The sequence below is a fragment of the Amphiura filiformis genome, chromosome 20 (genome assembly GCF_039555335.1).
Source record: "Amphiura filiformis chromosome 20, Afil_fr2py, whole genome shotgun sequence".
Lineage (NCBI taxonomy): Eukaryota > Metazoa > Echinodermata > Ophiuroidea > Amphilepidida > Amphiuridae > Amphiura > Amphiura filiformis.
The window spans coordinates 9,472,205-9,489,306 of record NC_092647.1 but is presented as its reverse complement, the minus strand read 5'-3'; the positions used below and the strand labels follow the sequence as shown (position 1 = coordinate 9,489,306).

Sequence of the window (17,102 nt, the reverse complement as noted above, 5' to 3'; positions counted from 1 at the left end):
ATTTAATAAAACGACTGAAGGGGGACATGGCATTAAGTTGTAGGGAAAACTGGACATTTAATAAAACGACTGAAGGGGGACATGGCATTAAGTTGTAGGGAAAACTGGACATTTAATAAAACGACTGAAGGGGGACATGGCATTAAGTTGTAGGGAAAACTGGACATTTAATAAAACGACTGAAGGGGACATGACATTAAGTTGTAGGGAAAATGGACATTTAATAAAACGACTGAAGGGGGACATGGCATTAAGTTGTAGGGAAAACTGGACATTAATAAAACGACTGAAGGGGGACATGGCATTAAGTTGTAGGGAAAACTGGACATTAATAAAACAACTGAAGGGGGACATGGCATTAAGTTGTAGGGAAAGCTGGATATTTAATAAAACAACTGAAGGGGGACATTTTTACATAATGCAGACGTCCATTGCAACCATACATTGGTTTGCCTCAGGTTAGGTAGTGACAGATGTACATATTTCACTGGTCGCGAGTAAATTAGTGAGTAAGCGAGAGGGCACAAAACATACATACATGTGTACAAGGGCTGTTTGTCTGCACACTTGCAGCCATGAAAAAGCACCCAATGTCCCTACCAAATATATTAATAAGGACAATCTCCCATTCATTAAGTAAAATCTGGCACCAAACCGCACCCCCCCCCCCCCCCCGACACTTGAATTAATGCCATTGTCCTTATTTCAAATCACTGAATTGTAACATAGAATTTCAATGCCAAAACATTTATTGGGCTATTCCATTTAAAATCCACACCACCCCTGTGGAAGATTTAGCTAGATTTAGCAGAGGGAGTATGAGCTTTGAATAAAATAGAGAGTTGGGTAACTTCCATTTGAAATACTCACTCCAGTTGTGGAAGATATAGGTAAAGCCATAATACAGGGGGAGTATGGGTTTCAAAATGATTAACCCTGACCAGTTACATTTGAAAAACATACTCCCCATGTGGAAGATATTTCCAAAATCTTCCACAGGGGTAGTGTGGATTTCAAGTGGAATAGCCCATTGCTAATGTTGCTCATGGAGTGGGCGTGTGTGAAAAAAATTTAATTTAATTTAACATCATTAATACACAATAACAATAATACAACAGAAAACTTTCTGATAAAATATTTCATTTTGTTTTATAACAAAAGAAAATAACAACACATAAAATCACATTTTATTAAAAAATGTGTTTACTTCAAATCTTGCAATTATATAACTCAACATAAGCAAATCAGGCTGACGTCAGCAAATACAAATTTAATTTATGGGAAATGTTGCAATCAAATGATATTTTGAATTCTTATTTAGTTGAATTCTTATTCAGAATCTACATAAATTGATTGGTAACGATTATCATACAATATAAATAGCTACCTAAGACAGTGCGTGCTGCCATGCAATGGTGGGATGCTTGCTGATCCTCGATCATCGCGCAATAATGTGTTTGCATAATACACTAATTTTTTCCGAAAATAATAGTTTCACTTAGAAAAATTAAACAAATAAAATTGAGAATAAAAGATCATAGTGGATGCCGGCTGTACTACATGTACTCAAAATATTGGCCAGCCCATTCATAATGACACAATATTGGATAGGCAAACTCCTATCTGTTATTCTCTATTTTGCAGCCTTTGTTTTATATATTTTTACCATTGACTTGTTAAGGAATCAGATAGCAACGTTTGCACAGTGTTTTTTGGGGATCTGAGAGCACATAAGACATAGAATTGCATTCTGAATATGAGGAATGTCCCTTTGATATCAAATAATTTTGATTTATTTTTAAATCCGCAATATAATACAAAAGTTTATGGCAAATTATTAAAATTCAATATTTTTTATATTTTTTATTTTTGATATTTAACAGTTCTCGAAGAAAACGGTACTTAAAGTGTATGCAAAGTTGAAAATGTTGACCTTTCATATGGAATATATACATTTTTTCCCAAAAATACCTCCAACATAAAAGGTCAAAATTTTGACAAGATGGACAGCTTTTCATCTTAGCTACATACACTCACAATTATTTGATATTAGGTGTTTTTAACTTGTCAGCTGCAATGATTCACCAATAGAAACATTTCATTTGTGTAAGAACATGTAAATGTGTTAAATCATGATGTTAGTTTTTGTTAATTATAAACTGTTGTTAAGGTACAAATACACAAAGTGATGTAATCTTAAATATATTTAAATACAGACTTCTTAAGGGATCTGGAATGAGCGTTTTGACAGTATTTTTTGTGGGACTTGAAAGCACATGAGACATCGAATTGCATTCTGAATGCACAAAATGTCTTTCTGATATCAAATAATTTTCATTTCTTGAAATTCACGATATAATACAAATTTTATGACAAATTATTAGAATTTGATATGTTTCACATTTTGATATATCAGTCCTCGAAGTAAATTTTATACATCTAATGATATATTCTTAAAGTGTATGTAGTTGGGAGGAAAAGCCGATGATCAATTGAAAATTTTGACCTTACATATTGAAGATATGGATTTTTTCCCCAAAAGACCTTTTTTTTTTTGGTGTTTTGTGGAAAAAAATACATATCTTCAATACGAAAGGTCAAAATTTTCAATTGATCGTCGGCTTTTCATCCCGCCTACTTACACTTTAAGTACATATCATTAGATTTATAAAATTTACTTCGAGTACTGTTAAATATCAAAATATCAATTTTTAATCATTTGCCATAAATTGTGTATTACATTGCGAATTTCAAAAAATCAAAATTATTTGATATCAGAAGGACATTCTTGGTATTCAGAATGCAATTCGATATGTCTGATGTGCTCTAATATCCCACAATAAATACTGTCCAAACGCTCATACCCATCCCTTAAATTCTTCAAAATCAAAATTTATACTTTGCACATTGACAAAACCCATAAGTTAGTTAATTTACAATTTTACACTTGCCAGTGCAGGCATTGTAAAGCACATGGTTATGCCCAGGCCACACAAGGCAATTGTACAGGAAATGAGTATTTTATGACATAATTCAATTGGCCCAATCTGCACCACTCTTCCATGCTTGTACAGTACACAGTGCTACATCGGATAAAAATATAAACAAATCCTGACCAAATTTGCATCGATAGACAGTCTCACTTATGTCAGTGTCAGTGTTTTCAAGGATGGATCTTTTAAGGATGTATATAAACAACAATGTTACCACAACTTCAGTATACACATATTAACAGGTGTTTTACATCATTAAAACACCTGTCATCATAAATGTTTGATGCAAGAAGCTTCAGGTTACAAAGTAGACATCTTTAAGATAAATTATTATAAAGATAATTTAATTGAAAGTTGTTAAAATTGTGCTTTGCGTGATGTGCAATGACAATTAGTGTGTTGCAGGTTAGTAATAAAAGACAAGCAATTCCCTACCATCCTTATCACAACAAAATCACTGTGATTATGCCTCTGTGCCAGCTGTTGGTGCTGTCGGCTGTGGTTTAGTCTCCATCTCTACACCAAGTGCTTCTGACTTGCTCTCGTATAGAACATTGGAAAAGCTGGTCACTCCCAGGTTCATTTCTGCTAAAGACAGTTTGTCTTTTTGTCTTTTTTGGTAAATGAAGAAACCTAATAGTACTACTGCTACAATGATAAAGATGACTGCCAGGAGGACACCTATAACTAGGCCTGCTGAAGGTCCACCTATTGAAATGCAAGGTAAAAATGAAGAATAGTAACAAGAAAAAATGAGCCCAATGTGTTGTATTACTGGGTTATTAATTTAGCCTATAACTTTCTGTTGGCTAGAATGGTGTAATATCAAATTATTGTCACTTTGTGGGGGCACAGTAGCGATCAGTGGGGCACGATGGTGCACAGTGGTGAAACAGTGGCACAGTTGTACAGGCTCTAATTCGAAATATGAGGGTTGCAAGTTTGAGCCCTGTCGGTTCTATTGTGTTATGCACTTGTGCAAAGTGCTTTACCTCCTTGCCTCTCTCTACCCATGGATGAAATGGGGAGCTGTTAGGAATATTGTCCATCGAGCGCCATCCCAAATGTCTTGGGCATTGTATGGTAGCTGACATATTCTAACGGCAGCGGAAACAATGTTAAACGCTTTGAGACATGTGAAAAGGCGCTGTACAAATGTCAACATTTATTTATATATTTTTGGTTGAAATAACAGAATGAATGGCTTCCAAAGAATACCTAATTTGAAATCAATCTCAAGGCTAAGTGGAATATAGATTACATTGCCTTGGGTTGCTGGTCTAGTAACCAAATGGTCAAAAAGTAAATAAATAGGCATTTCAAAGTTGTACAGTATAATTCACTATATTTAACATTCAACATACCTGACTGTTAACATTTAACATGTCTGTCTGTTAACATTCACATTCCTTACTGTTAACATTCAATATACCCAACTGTTAACATTCAATATACCCAACTGTTAACATTCAATATACCCAACTGTTAACATTCAATATACCCAACTGTTAACATTCAATATACCCAACTGTTAACATTCAATATACCCAACTGTTAACATTCAATATACTCAACTGTTAACATTCAACATACTTGACTGTTAACATTCAACATGCCCAACCTTTAACATTCAACATGTCGGTCTTTTAATATTTATGCATTTAGCATATTTGACTGTTAACATTCAAAGTGCCCAACTGTTAACATTCAACATATCTGATTGTTAACATTCAATATGCCCAACTTTAAACATTCATCATACCTGACTATTAACATTCAATATCACTGACTATTAACATTCAACATATCCAACTGTTAACATTCAACATACCAGACTGTTAAATGTTAACATCCAGCATACCTAACTGTTAATATTCAGCATACCCAACTGTTATCATTTTAACAGTTAACATTCAACATGCCTGGCTGTTAACATTCCACATACCTGATTATTAACATTCAACATACCTGACTGTTAACATTCAACATGCCAGACTGTTAACATTCAACATGCCACACTGTTAACATTCAACATGCCACACTGTTAACATTCAACATGCCACACTGTTAACATTCAACATGCCAGAGTGTTAACATTCAACATGCCAGACCGTTAACATTCAACATGCCAGACTGTTAACATTCAACATGCCAGACTGTTAACATTCAACATACCCGACTGTTAACATTCAACATGCCAGACTGTTAACATTCAACATGCCAGACTGTTAACATTCAACATACCCGACTGTTAACATTCAACATGCCAGACTGTTAACATTCAACATGCCAGACTGTTAACATTCAACATACCCGACTGTTAACATTCAACATACCTGACTGTTAACATTCAACATGCCAGACTGTTAACATTCAACATGCCAGACTGTTAACATTCAACATGCCAGACTGTTAACATTCAACATACCCGACTGTTAACATTCAACATGCCAGACCGTTAACATTCAACATGCCAGACTGTTAACATTCAACATGCCAGACTGTTAACATTCAACATGCCACACTGTTAACATTTAACATACCAGACTGTTAACATTCAACATGCCAGATTGTTAACATTCAACAGGCCACACTGTTAACATTCAACATGCCAGACTGTTAACATTCAACATGCCAGACCGTTAACATTCAACATGCCAGACTGTTAACATTCAACATGCCAGACCGTTAACATTCAACATGCCAGACTGTTAACATTCAACAGGCCAGACTGTTAACATTCAACATGCCAGACTGTTAACATTCAACATGCCAGACTGTTAACATTCAACAGGCCTGACTTTTAACATTCAACAGGCCTGACTTTTAATATTCACACATTCAGCATATTTGACTGTTAACCTGTTTACATTCAATACACCCCAATGTTAATACTATGAATCAACATACCTGACTGTTTTTGAGGTTGTGAAATAGGTCCACCTGGAGTTGTTGAACCTAGAAATAAAAACATGAATGCATCACATAGTGGTATTCTTTTGAGGAAACGATAAAACTAATTTCCGATAAAATCAAGTTTCAACAAACTAGCAATATGTACCAAAGCTGTGTCCATAATTTCATATATTTTTACTTTGATGTATTTGAAAATTAAATTGAGACTTGAAAATATATTTTGTTTGTTCACTACAATGGAATAACATATTTTCATTGATGAAAAATGGGAGTATTGAGCTTTCTTACTTGGTGTACTTGTAGAACTTAAAATTTAAAACCTTGGTGCCGACTTGCATATAACTGACCAAATTAAACATCACTGTGATACACCTGACAGATTGTAGCTAAATATTGGCATTCAAAAAACTATATTCCTCCAATATCAGTTTGACATTTATTTTCCAAAGTCAAATCTATAAATATTGCTGCTGGTGAGATATCAGTGAGATATTGCTAATTATAGCTTTCTTGATTATTACAGTACAGGACTTGTGTGAATGAGTGTCAGGTAATCCATTCCCTTTATAAATAGCAGGATCCCATGATTGTGAAAGTTGTTGATGGAAATCATTGTAGTTTTTAATAGTGCAGTCAAGCCTAAAAATATGAGGTCAAAGTCAGCAATTGCAAAAATAAACAAACAGTGCAATATGTGACGTGATCAAGTAAAATGAGTTGCATATCAGGCCAATAATAGTATTAGATTGTTCTGAGAAACACTAAAATGCTCATATCTCTGGAACTGGAACTCTAATTATGATGGGTTTTCAGCAAAATAAAGCTTTGAGAATGGCTCATGTAATCAGGATTCAAACAAAATAGTGCTGGTCTGCCCTCCACTGGTCTGTAACTTCTTGGTTGGGCCGATAACTTTCCTGACTAGCAGTTTAGCCTGGCCGATTAGAGGTTAATAACTGCGCATCGGTTATTTGGAGGGCATTGTGAAAAATCTAAACATTTGCCTTTGGAACCGAGGGATATTCCGAGGTCCAAAGCAAAATGTTTAGATTTTTCACAATGCCCCGACTATATTACCGATGCAAAGTTATTAACCTCATTCACAACCGTCACTTTAATCTCTTCACCTTACAAAATAACACACAATTTTGCTCAAAAGTTTATAAAAATAGATGATTTTTACATCTTCCCTTGCCAAAAATCGATCAGGCTAAAACAGAACGACCAATACCAAAAGTGCGTATCACAGTCTGTGCAAATATGGTAGCGCGCAATCCAAATACGGCAGCCAGCGCGCGCGCAGTTTGTTGGACACACAATACCGCGCACGCAGAAGTCAATTGTGTGCGACATTGGAACAATTACGCATTTTGCGGTCAATTGTGAGATATTAATGACCTCGATTTGCGTTAGCGTTTTTCGCAAATAATAAAATATGATTGGATCGCACGCATCGCGTTTATTAATGAGGTTATGAATAACTTCTTAAAGCTCATCGAGTATTAGTTTTTACATATTCATAAGCACATGATTCATGAATGCATCGTCAATCTGTCATTCTTTATTAAATCTGAAAATATTCCCAATCTTCCAAGAAACATTTCAACCACCACTTCAATAGTATTCCATGCATTATATTTATATTTAGTACCAACAAATTTAGCACACTTGATTTGCACCGCTGTTTATGGTGGCAGACAGGTTATGCACAAACGCTGCCCAACTCCAAAAAGTTTGGGCCGGTAACATTTCAGCCGGGCCTGTACTTTTCAGAGCTACAAGCCTGGATGACCTGTAAGTTTTTGAGGCATATATCTAACACTGCATGTAATGAAATTGAAAACTGAATATTGATGTTGATAGACATCAGACTCATTGGCTTGATCGCATCACACATTATTTGCTATAAGGTAATCTTACAAATAATCCTACATCTTACTTAGTTGTAAAATTAAAATGCAAACTGCTTTTGGTTACTTATATTTCAAAATTCAAATTCCAAAATTGGCCTGAGAAGATCAAATTTTTTTCTCAAATATGTTTCTAATGTTTATTGACTAATAATTGCATAATACTTACCCATCTCAGGTGGCATTGTATTTCTCTGCTTGGTAGTCATTACATCATTTGTTTCTAGAAAAGTTAATGTAGACAACATGTAAGTCTACCAAATACAATGTACTTCTATTGAGTGAAAAGTGAAGCTGTACAGAAAGCAACATGTTACACTCTATAACACCGTTCACTGAACTTCACAGTGGTGTACATCAATCAGATCACATTTATATGAGGATTACTTCACAACTAGACTTTTGCGGTTCTCGGGTTGCTCGGGTTTCAACACAGCAATGCCGCCACCTTGACACAGCATCATATCAACAAGACAATTTCACTTGGAGTTGGGTGTAACAAAATACAAAAATTAACAAATAAACAAATCCAATTTTTTTTTAAATGAAAATTTATGAAAATTTATGCAAATGAGCTACCAAATTAGCATATTTTGTGAAAAAACCTAGCAGAATATAAAGATCGCCCATTGCCCCCCCTTTAACTAAGTCACGCCTTACCAGTTAGGAGAAATTGCACTCAGGGGCAATATAAGTCAACATAACATCATGAGATGAGTGTTCTCGACCTGACAACCCACCCATCATAGTAACTGTTACTACTGCCCAAAGAGCATAGAAGCATTACTTATAGATGGGCCTAGGCAAAAGAAAAATTTTATTTGGCATATTGTGTCCAATTGCGTTTAGAAGTGTGTAGCACTTAACCTGTTTCAAATAGTTGATGATGGATCGCCTTAAAAAGATCTTAGTGTTCATTATACATTTAATGTGACAAGCACCAACATTTGCAGTTATGCTCCTTTTGAATCACTTTGCATGAAAACAACATTGGTCTCTAGAAAATCCAAGATGGTTGCAAATTTCAAGATGGTTATCAATCATTGGTGGTCATCTCGGTGTGCTAGTCATATAGGCTTCAACATAAAAAGATATTTCTCAAATCATAAAGAATTTCATCTGATCAAGACCAGACAAAACTTCATCTGATCAAGACCAGACAAAACTTCATCAACCATCGGTTGACTTCATCAGCAGGGTTGCTGCTTTGACACAGGGGTTGATGCTGCTCCTAGAGTTGCCGGTTCAAATATCACACAGCACTTCACTTCAAAACAGTAACACTGCTGACAAAGTCAACCAATGGTTGATGAAACCTCCAGAAAAACGTAAGTTTTGACTGGTCTTGATCAGATGAAATTCTTTATGTTATGGATAATCTAGAGACCTGATGAATTTATTAACAAATATTTCTCAAAAATTCTAGAGCTACCTTAAGAACCACTGAACCAATACTAGGCTTGTTTGTACTCATTGTAATGCACTTTTCATGTTGATTCCAAATATGGTCATGATAATTTACATTTCTGACATTTGTAAAACAAAATTTTTAACTTGTCGTCTGCAGTCGACCCGCGTGGAGAGGGTTAAGAGGACCTGACAAGCATGACTTACCTTTTGGTTTTTTGCAGACATATCCTGATCCAATAGAGCAATCTTTGTCATCCCATTTGCCATATTCATCATAATACAGCTCAGCACAATCAGCACCTCTAGCTCCATCTGGCTCTCCATTTGCCCAGTTAGTATAATCCAGAGGAGTACCATCTGACCATGCAAGAGTGTCTAAAGTCAAATAAAACAAAATTATAAGAAACTTGAGGTGACACTTAATGGAAACATCAATTCACAGTGGGCAGTGTTATTATACATTCCATGTCTATTTGGAGCAACCTTTACTTTTGGGCACGTGCTACTTGTGGAATGGAGGGGCTCAATAATGTTAAAATTATAGTCGGTATATGGTCTAAAATGTATAATTTTATATTGTGCAAGGATGCATGCATGTTTAGAAATATTCTAGTATATCTATGAGTATGCTGTTGGTAACAAATAGTATTTCTATGAGTATGCTGTTGGTAACAAATAATGTAATATGCTTCAAATGAGATTTATTGGGTGATAAAGGAGTATAACGGAACCATATTTTTCTGTGGTAGAACTTTTTACAGTATGTGTTTTACTTTGATGTCCATTGAAAAGACGACAATTGGTTTTGAATAGTGGATATAAAATCTATGAAAGGATTTACATTATATTGCATTTCACCATATTCATAGATTGTCAAGGCCTTCTTGATATTCATATTGTTTGTACAGGTCTACTGTACATTCTTGACCTATATCTTGCAATGTAACAGGATAAAATAATTCTTTTAATTAATCCTTTAAAATAATAAGTTAAACACAATTTTGATTTACCATTGCCCAAATCAATGTAACATTCAAATAACATGGTGATGTACATGATGTAGGCCTATACATGTATGTGCTTGCATAAACACACATAAAACTAGGCACAGCAATCATCAGGCAAAGTGTAAAGTTTGGTATGTTGTCGCAAAATAATTGGCAAAAAAAAGGGCATTTTCGTGATTTTTTTTCAAAAACTGAACATTTTTGTTTAAATCTGACATTTCCATAGGATTCCTCGACTCTTTTCCATTCCAAGTGTATAGTTTTATATATTTTGGAATTCAACTTCAGAAATAATGCAGTGTTGAAAGGTCCATGTTCTCTTCCATTACTCTTCCTTAAGGAGATATTCTTGACATACAGTTTGTATAAAACTGATCATCCATCATTGATTTTTGTTTATTTTTGAAAAAGCCTATCTCTTCCAAATGATGCCTTTGGAAGAGATAGGCTTTTTATTTTCCAAGGATTGTGGAGCCTGTACGAAAGAGGTTTGAAAAAACAGTGTATTAATGAATGTCTACTTGCATGCAAAGTGTATTGAAAGTGTAATGCACTCATATAACTATGAGCATAACGCATGTAATTGGTTCATTGTCGTTGGTGCAAACTTTATTAAAACTTGTGCTTTTCCAATATTTTCAGCAACAATTTTGATATTAAGAGATCTATAATACATTGTATATACCCTCAAACATTAATTCATCGAAAACGAAAACCATTCCAGTCTAAAGAAGAAATGCTATTTTAGTCATAGATGCTTCATAGAAAATGACACATTGTGAGGTATGACGCAAATAACACTCTTGTATTTCAATGTGAACGGCAAGCTACATCACTATGAAAAACATATGTAAATGAATGGCTTTTAGCAAATACATCGTTATGTGAAACGGACAATTTGAAATACGGCCAGGTTAATTATCTCACTAATGAAGCAGCAGCCATGGTTTGGGTGAAGAGTGTTGTCTACTACTAATTAAAAATGTAAAAAATGTTGAATATGTCACTATGTGTTACGGCCGGTGAATTAGATCAAACCTACACATTTACATGTATGCTTTCCCTACACATACTATGACACACACACTAAGCTTACCTGTTTCATCATGTGTCAAACCAATCCAAACATTCCCTGACCTAGCATCAACCAACTGTCGTGCCTTGGCCCTGATGAAATCATTCTCCCCTTTACTGTGTATACTAACAAGCTGGGCTCCGTCAAGCTTACAGTAAGCATCTGCTTCAATCCATTTGGCTCGGTCAGTTTTTAGATCAAAATTATAACAAGCATTGCCATATGGTACCCAGCCAGCTGGACAGGTGCCTTCTCCTGGTGCAATTGTGCTTGGTCTAGGAGCTGTAAACAAACAGTGTATCACATAAACTATTCACAATGCTATGAGGATACTCTACATGGACCTTGACTTTAAATAATAGAACAAATGTACTCAACTTATTAATAATAATATTACTGAGTCTATGAAATCTTTTACAAGCTTCTGCATATTTCACGTCTCTGCAGCTATCAAGGAATCCAAAACATCTTGTCAATTTCTGCATCCCTTTGGGTTTTTGAGGAAAACAAATACTTTGCACCCAATTAAGTGTAAGTTTGTGATGCCATGAGGTATACAAGCAACTGATATACCCTAATACTATGTGGATACCTTGTTTGATATTATTATCTACACAGTGGCAGTGTATGGTATTTCTATATCTGGGTTATAGCATTCATGCAAGCTATAACAGGGATAACTTATGATCTGTCGTGAAGATTATCTGCAAAGGAATCATGTCTGATGGTGATACATTCTATCCGTTCATTGTGATGCAGTAACAATTTGAAGCACTTTTAAACTGCACAAATATTATATCAGCAATTGATTTATGAGCTTACTAGTGTCTTTGATCAGGGGATATGATGAGATCAGGGATCCAGGGTAGTCACAATACATACCAGATGTATATTTGCACACAGAGACTTGTTTAACCCCACAGTTGATATTATCCCAGCTTGCATCTGACGTGACTACGACACAGCCTTCACCAGGTAATTGACTTGGTTCTCTGTCTCCCCAGTTGGTATAAAGTATTGGCCAACCATCAAGCCATCCAAACTCTTCAGTTTCCTGTAGGATAATTTTGTGTTGAAAAATTATGTCATTTTTATCACAACTTAATAAAATAATTGCTATTCCAAATGCTACATACCGCTCTCTGTCTGAAAATGTCACAAAATGCCAATATTGCAACCAAGGACACCTATTAGTGGCAGTATTGATGACCCCAGTTGTCTCAAAAGTGTGTGAGTGGACAAAAATAATTCCCCAAATCTGCCATTTTAGTACCCAGTTGGGTTGCTAAAGATGTACACTGTGTATTGTATTTCCTTATGTGTCATCGGTTGTCAGGAAAAGCAAGTAGGGGTGAGTGAGTGAGCATAACTCACTCACACACCCTGTGTGTGTGAGTATTTGTGATTAACTGTGAAGGCGTGTGTATGTGCAAGTACCTGCAAGTGAGTGGGTGAGCGAGTGAGTGGGAGAGTGAGATTGAGTATGTGGCTAAATGGATGCGAGAGGAGAGACACAGACAGACTAGGAAGGAAGGATAGGCAGAGAACAAAGCAGTAACAAAGAGAGAATTGCAACTGGTTTTTTTTTCAATTTTAATCAGATTCAGATTGCAATTAAGGATTAGCATAAATTATTTGTTAACAGGGTGTTTACGTGGTAGTCAATGTCAAAACAAATTGTGAATTTAACTGTAAATTTTGTTCATTTTGAACAATTCCTAAGTAAAAACGAAGTTTTTAACTCACGTTATAGTGACGTTTCACCACTATAGTGGCTTCATCAGACTGGCAACTCATCACATCTGAGTGTGCTGCTTCCTTTTATGGGTAACAGTAGGCACCGTTGAGGGCGTGATGAGTTGGTCTGTTGTTAGTGTAGGGTCCTTGTTTAGAGTGGCTCAAAGGAAGCCATTTGGATCCGCAGAAAGGACATGACACTCTAAACAAGGACGAGGGGGCCTACACTCAACAACATCTTTGACCAACTCATCACGCCCTCAACGGTGCCTACTGTTACCCATAAAAGGAAGCAGTCAGATGTGATGAGTTGCCAGTCTGATGAAGCCACTAGTGTAGTGGTGAAACGTCACTAAACGTGAGTTAAAAACTTCGTTTTACTTAGGAATTGTTCAAAATGAACAAAATTTACAGTTGAATCCTACATTCCTAATGAACTTGTTAAAAAAAAAAAAAAAAAAAACTTGTGAATTTGACTTTTACACCATCATCACTAGACTATGCCATAGCTGAATTTTATTAAAAATATGTTATTATTAGTCATGATGAACCTATTTCGTTGAACTCAAAATAATACTGATGTTTATTAAAATTAAAGTATTCAATAGTAAAATGGTCATAAAGAGTTAAAAATATCAGATGATTAGTGACAATAAAAGTAATTGAATGCAACATTATCTTGCATAATTATAATGGCTCATTTTAATACTGAACAATTCTGATTTTGGAATCTACCAGTTTATTGATAGCGAACCCCGAAAATTCGACTATGGACTTTGAATTGTAAGCAGAACTTTACCCCCTGGACTTTGCTCTCTAAAAACACACTGTCAAGCATACTTGTTTATCAGTCCATTAACCACAAGTACTAAGCATGGTATAGTACAAGGCGCGCTAGATGTTTGATGAGAGATTAACTTTCGCGTCAACACAAAAGCGCCGCAAATATACCACAGACGGTGTACTTAATGGTAATGGCGCGGGCCCAGAAGATTTAAACCATAGCGAGATATGGGCGACCAATCACAAGTCAGATCCATTTAAAGATGCATTACATCATGGCCAATTTTAGTTAGGCCAGAACCCATAGGTCCGTATGCACAAAAGAGTTAGACCAGGTCTAAAGTTAGACCTGGTCTAAGTGGAATTTTGTTCCATCAGGAATGGTCCTTTACTCTTATTTCCTTCCTAGAGTAGCTAGCAAATTCTAAAGATTTAAATGCAAAGTTCAAAAATAATACAAAATAACTTAAGCAAATGTAAAGGAAAATGTCCTTTCTCCTGGGACTAAATTCCACTTAGACCAGGTCTAACGTTAGACCCGGTCTAACTCGTTTGTGCATACGGACCATAGAGTCTTGTGTTAAAAATTTTAACCGCAAGGCAAAGTCAGTAGTCTACTTGGGAAGCTAACAAAGAGAGGGAGTAGGGTGACTGAAAAGATCAGATGTGAAAATCTATCAATTGTGCACACATTAATTAAATCAGAGTTTTAAGCTTAAATACAATATCCAGAGTATGCACAATGGGCAAGTGGACTACGGGGTAGTCTACATCATCACTTGCTCATGCTTCAAATCACTTCAAAACTTGAGTTTGAATTTGACAAAAGTTGCTCTGGGTCATCATTTGAAGTTCAAAATGCAGTGACCCTGTTTATACACATCTAGTGAGTGAGTGGTACTTACTGGGTCTTGCTTCAAACCAATCCATGCAGAACTAAATCCATTGTATAACATTTCTGTTACAATAAAAGCTTCATCATAACCATCAGTTAAGGAAGCTAGAAATGCACCGTCAGTCTCGCATGCACTCTTGGCTGCATCATATGTGCGTGGTGTGGTGTCTAGTTTGTAGCAGGAATCGTAATAAGATTTGTAACCTTGTTTGGTACATGTGTTTGGTAGTGGTACATTTGTCACCTCAACAAGAGCAGGGTCTAAATAAAACAATTGACATACAATAAACACCTATTTACTTTTGTAAAGCAATCTTGAAAACCAGAGAAACAAAAGTCCAAAATTCAGCAGTAATAGAAATATTAAATGGTAATTCTTACACTGATAGATAGCACGTTTTAGTAAATTACTACCCATGCATAAATTAGAGAATAAACGATAGGAAATGTTGTTTTTACTATCCTCTACCATGTGATAGACGACAGGCAGGTCCAATATTTTGAGTAGTGGACCGGTATCCACTACGATATCAAGCCACTATACAACACATCAAGCCACCATATACTATCACCATACCAAGTTTGGTTCATCGGTCATTGCATTGAAGCGGCACAGTGGATTCATTAATTTGCTTCCGCCCGGACAGCTATCCAACCAAAGAAACAAAGATCCAGGCAACCATTTGGATGATAACATTATGTATGGGGCCAAAAATGTGAACCTTCTTCAGATGCCAAAACATCAATTTTCATGAGGTAAAGGCAGTGAGGCTGTCAACTGGGTCATCCACCTTTAACTACAATTTAGTGCAAAATTCCCAGGGATGCTTGTTGATATTATTAAAACCATCCATTATGATATTTTAATTGTGTAGCAATGTTGTAGCAAACATATTACGCAATTCAAAATTGAGGATCTAGCAGGACCAAATTTCTACAAAAACATACCCCTAATGGGGCTAGTTTTTTCCTGGGAGTTTTGGTGAAAGTCCCTCCCCTCCATAAGACCAGACCAGGTGCGCAAATGGGACAATTATTGTACCAGAAATGACTTTTGAAAATCAAAAAGTCACACTTTGTTGCATTTTTTATCAAACACTCTGAAAAAATAAGATACATGGGCATGGAGTCACAAAAATTTGATACACATTTGGAGACTAGAAGAGGTGAATTTGATATCCCTACTTTTGGAATATGATATCCCAAAAGTGTGATTTTTTGGATTTGCTACCCTAGTGGGAGCAGGACACCTAGCAATCAATCCACAGTTACTTACCCACAGGTCTTTGGCAGAGATACATTCTGGTTAAATCACAGGCCACATCATCCCATTTGCCAGGGTGATCAGGGTCATTGGTCAGTTCTACACAGTTATCCTCATTCTGAAAGAAACAAGGCATCATCACAGGGTTATACTAACCACATTGACAACATTCTCAACACCCCTATTAAGTTTCCTCCAGTTCCTTTGCCAAAAATGTTGTGGTTACCTTCACACAAATTACATTTTTATCTAAAGTTCAGCTTTGGTCCAGTAGAATTCTTTAAAAATTTAAAAATTAGCATTAAAAGTATTGTTCTTGATTGTATTCCAACAGAAACTATATCTGAACTGCACTTATCGTGCTCATTTCAGGTGAAAGTAATTGTGAAAAAGGACTCGATCACAATCCAATCATTTCTGATACTCCTGACCTTCTAAAACGTTGCATTTGATGATGTTGACAGCTATAAGGCAATGCTCAAGGCACATCTTTTTATTTCTTAGTGTATCTTTTTATTCTGTACATGTTTGGCATTTGTTTTCAATCATCATGTATTGCTGCAACAATTTGTGGTCATTTTGTAGATTACTTTTTATGGTGTAGATTTTAATATCCAGTGTCATCAATCTTGAAACTTTGACATCTGTTATGAAAAAAGGTTTTTAAGACATCTGTTGTATGGGTTAATTTTGTATTGTATTTTTATGTGTGTGCATTTCCTTTTTTGCTGTAAAGCACAATGGGGCATCTGCAATGCTAATTGTGACCTTCTACCACAAAATCAGCGTAAAGTCGCAGCGACTTTATATTCATTTTGTTGAGTTGGTAGTTTCGAGATATTTGGTCTTACTAAGTTGATGTTCTTTGTTTGCCGCCACCTGCACAAGTCAGTAGCATTATCCTTCATGAATGACCCATTGTGGCCCCATTCAAAAGGACATACAGATATACTTAGTGGCTTTAACAGGTGAGTGAACACCAACACAGTAGCCACGGCGTTTTGAGTGACTAACGCCTTGCGACTTTACGCTGATTTTGTGGTAGCAGGTCACAATTGTGCTATAGAAATATTGATTTATTATTATTATTATCATCATCATTCAATTAAAAT

The 17,102-nt window shown here is 35.8% G+C and overlaps 1 protein-coding gene across 1 annotated transcript in view; it reads right to left on the bottom strand.

Annotated features, from left to right (window-relative positions):
• Window positions 1-2,705: 2,705 nt before the first annotated feature.
• The window catches only part of LOC140143036 (lymphocyte antigen 75-like), a 98,702-nt gene continuing 84,305 nt past the window's right edge, over window positions 2,706-17,102 (bottom strand). Inside the window, 8 exon segments of the mRNA XM_072165078.1 lie at window positions 2,706-3,701; window positions 5,904-5,951; window positions 7,989-8,042; window positions 9,434-9,604; window positions 11,333-11,593; window positions 12,194-12,365; window positions 14,737-14,987; window positions 16,003-16,108. Of these exon segments, the coding sequence (XP_072021179.1) occupies window positions 3,457-3,701; window positions 5,904-5,951; window positions 7,989-8,042; window positions 9,434-9,604; window positions 11,333-11,593; window positions 12,194-12,365; window positions 14,737-14,987; window positions 16,003-16,108 (1,308 nt within the window). The 3' untranslated portion in view covers window positions 2,706-3,456.